The sequence below is a fragment of the Colobus angolensis genome, unplaced genomic scaffold (genome assembly GCF_000951035.1).
Source record: "Colobus angolensis palliatus isolate OR3802 unplaced genomic scaffold, Cang.pa_1.0 Scaffold43, whole genome shotgun sequence".
Classification (NCBI taxonomy): domain Eukaryota; kingdom Metazoa; phylum Chordata; class Mammalia; order Primates; family Cercopithecidae; genus Colobus; species Colobus angolensis.
In genome coordinates, this window is record NW_012117710.1 from 1,687,563 (window position 1) to 1,689,382 (window position 1,820).

Genomic DNA, 1,820 nt, shown 5'->3' on the forward strand with positions numbered 1-1,820 from the left:
GAGCATCAGCCTCTTCCAGCGCTGAGAGGGCCTGCCTGAGGAAGTTCCGTGCCTGCTCCTTGCTGCTGTCCCTGGACGGAGCAAGTGACGATGTGGGACCCCTGCCAGCAGGGCTGGTGCCGGGGGGCACCGCTGATGTTTGGAAAAACTTATTCCGGGCCTGCTGGGTCCTGGAGGCAGATGGGGTCCAGGCTGGGGGGTCCACTGTGACTGCAGATGTGGAGCTTGAACGGAGTGTGGTTTGAGGAGCTGCCACTCGGGGGATTCCCCCGCCCTGTGGTGTGGCCAGGCGAGGGTCTGGGGCACTCGGGGGCACAGGGGGATGGGAGGCGGCCGCTGCTATGTGCTGGGCAGCTGACGACCAGCCCATCGGGGAGCTGTTGGTCACACGAGGGCGGACCTTCCCCTCCAGGGGAGTGGGGGCCAGGCGGCTCTCAGAGGGCCTGGCTGGGCTCCTCACACGGACGGATTCGGTGCTGGTGGCTGGAGGGTTGGGTGCGGTCGGAACGGAAGCCCTGGCGGGCGAGTTGCCCGCAGTAGGCTCCCAGGCCGACGGTCTGGCCTTGGGCTTGTTCACCTCCTGGGCCTTCTGCGGGGAACAGGGGGTCCTAGAATCCACAGCCATGGCCCCTGGCCGTTGGGGGACCAGACTGGGCAACTTGGGGCTTGCAGAGGTAGTCGCAGGGAGGTGACTGGTGCAGACGAAGGCGCCCGGCTCTCCGGTGGCCCTGTAGGCCCCCGAGTGCAGCGTGCAGGAGCACTGCTTGCACCTGGGGGAGGAAAGGCACAGGAGCCCCAGCTCAGCACCGCCCGCCCCACCATGCATTCACCACGTGCTCCCAGAGCAGGCATGGCGGACTCCCGTGTCCACTCGCGAGGTCGCCGATTCATTCAACAAACGCCTCTTCTGAGGGTCCCTAACCACTTGAGTCACAGACCCCACCAAAAACCTTGTTTGGGGTGCAGACCCCAGAGAGTGCTCACGCATGTCAGCAGACACGCACCCACAGGCCACTCCGGGCCCCGCTTCGGGGCCGACCCACCCCGGCCCCACAGACTGGGGGATGGAACTGGAGGGACTGACCCACCCCAGCCTTGCAGAGCTGGGGACAGAAGGAGGGGGAACAGCTCGTCCTTAAGAGCCCCCATCCGGTGGCAGGGAGGGGCTGGGGATGGCCACTGAGTAAAACACCCCAGTGGGAGGGGCTGAGGCACAGGAGGGAGACCGAGGCAGTGTGTGTGGAAGGACACTCGGGAGGGCATCTCGACAGGGGCACTGGAGGATACTGGGGCTTAGTGAGGGGCCTCAGGCCCTGGGTGTCTGGGAACAGCAGAGCATCTTGGGCTCTCAGCAACAGAGCCCGGGGTGGGGAAGAGGGTGAGGAGGGAGAGCAGTAAGGAGAGAAGAGTGAAGAGGAATGGAGGGGAGGAAGGGGAGGAGGAAGAAGAGAAGGAGGAGGGAAAAGGGGGAGGAACGGGGAGGAAGGGGAGGAGGAAGAAGAGAAGAGGAGGAAAAGGGGGAGGAGGGGGAGGAGGAGGAGGATGCGGCTGGGTGGGAGGCAGTGGGAGCTGTGGGAGGGTTCTGGGAGGGGAGGTGCACACTCAGGCACGCGGGCGGACAGCGGCCCCACCTGAAGCAGCTCCGGTGGTAGAGTCTCCCGTCAGCCAGGTGCCGCTGTACCAGGTGCACGTGCTTACCGCAGACCCCGCAGGTGCTGCTGACCGAGCTGCCCGCCGACACCTGGCCCTGGGGAAGATGCCAGCACCTCTCAGAGCGGTCGTCCACCCAGCCCTCCCTCCTGGAGGCAGCCCACAGGCGG

The 1,820-nt window shown here is 66.0% G+C and overlaps 1 protein-coding gene across 1 annotated transcript in view; it reads right to left on the reverse strand.

Moving 5' to 3' along the window:
* MICALL2 (MICAL-like 2) overlaps positions 1–1,820 on the reverse strand; it is a 32,129-nt gene that overhangs the window by 13,877 nt on the left and 16,432 nt on the right. The window contains exons 5-6 of the mRNA XM_011956996.1: positions 1,632–1,747; positions 1–770 (exon numbers count right to left, since the gene is read on the reverse strand). Of these exons, the coding sequence (XP_011812386.1) occupies positions 1–770; positions 1,632–1,747 (886 nt within the window). The remainder of the gene's footprint in view (positions 771–1,631; positions 1,748–1,820) is intronic.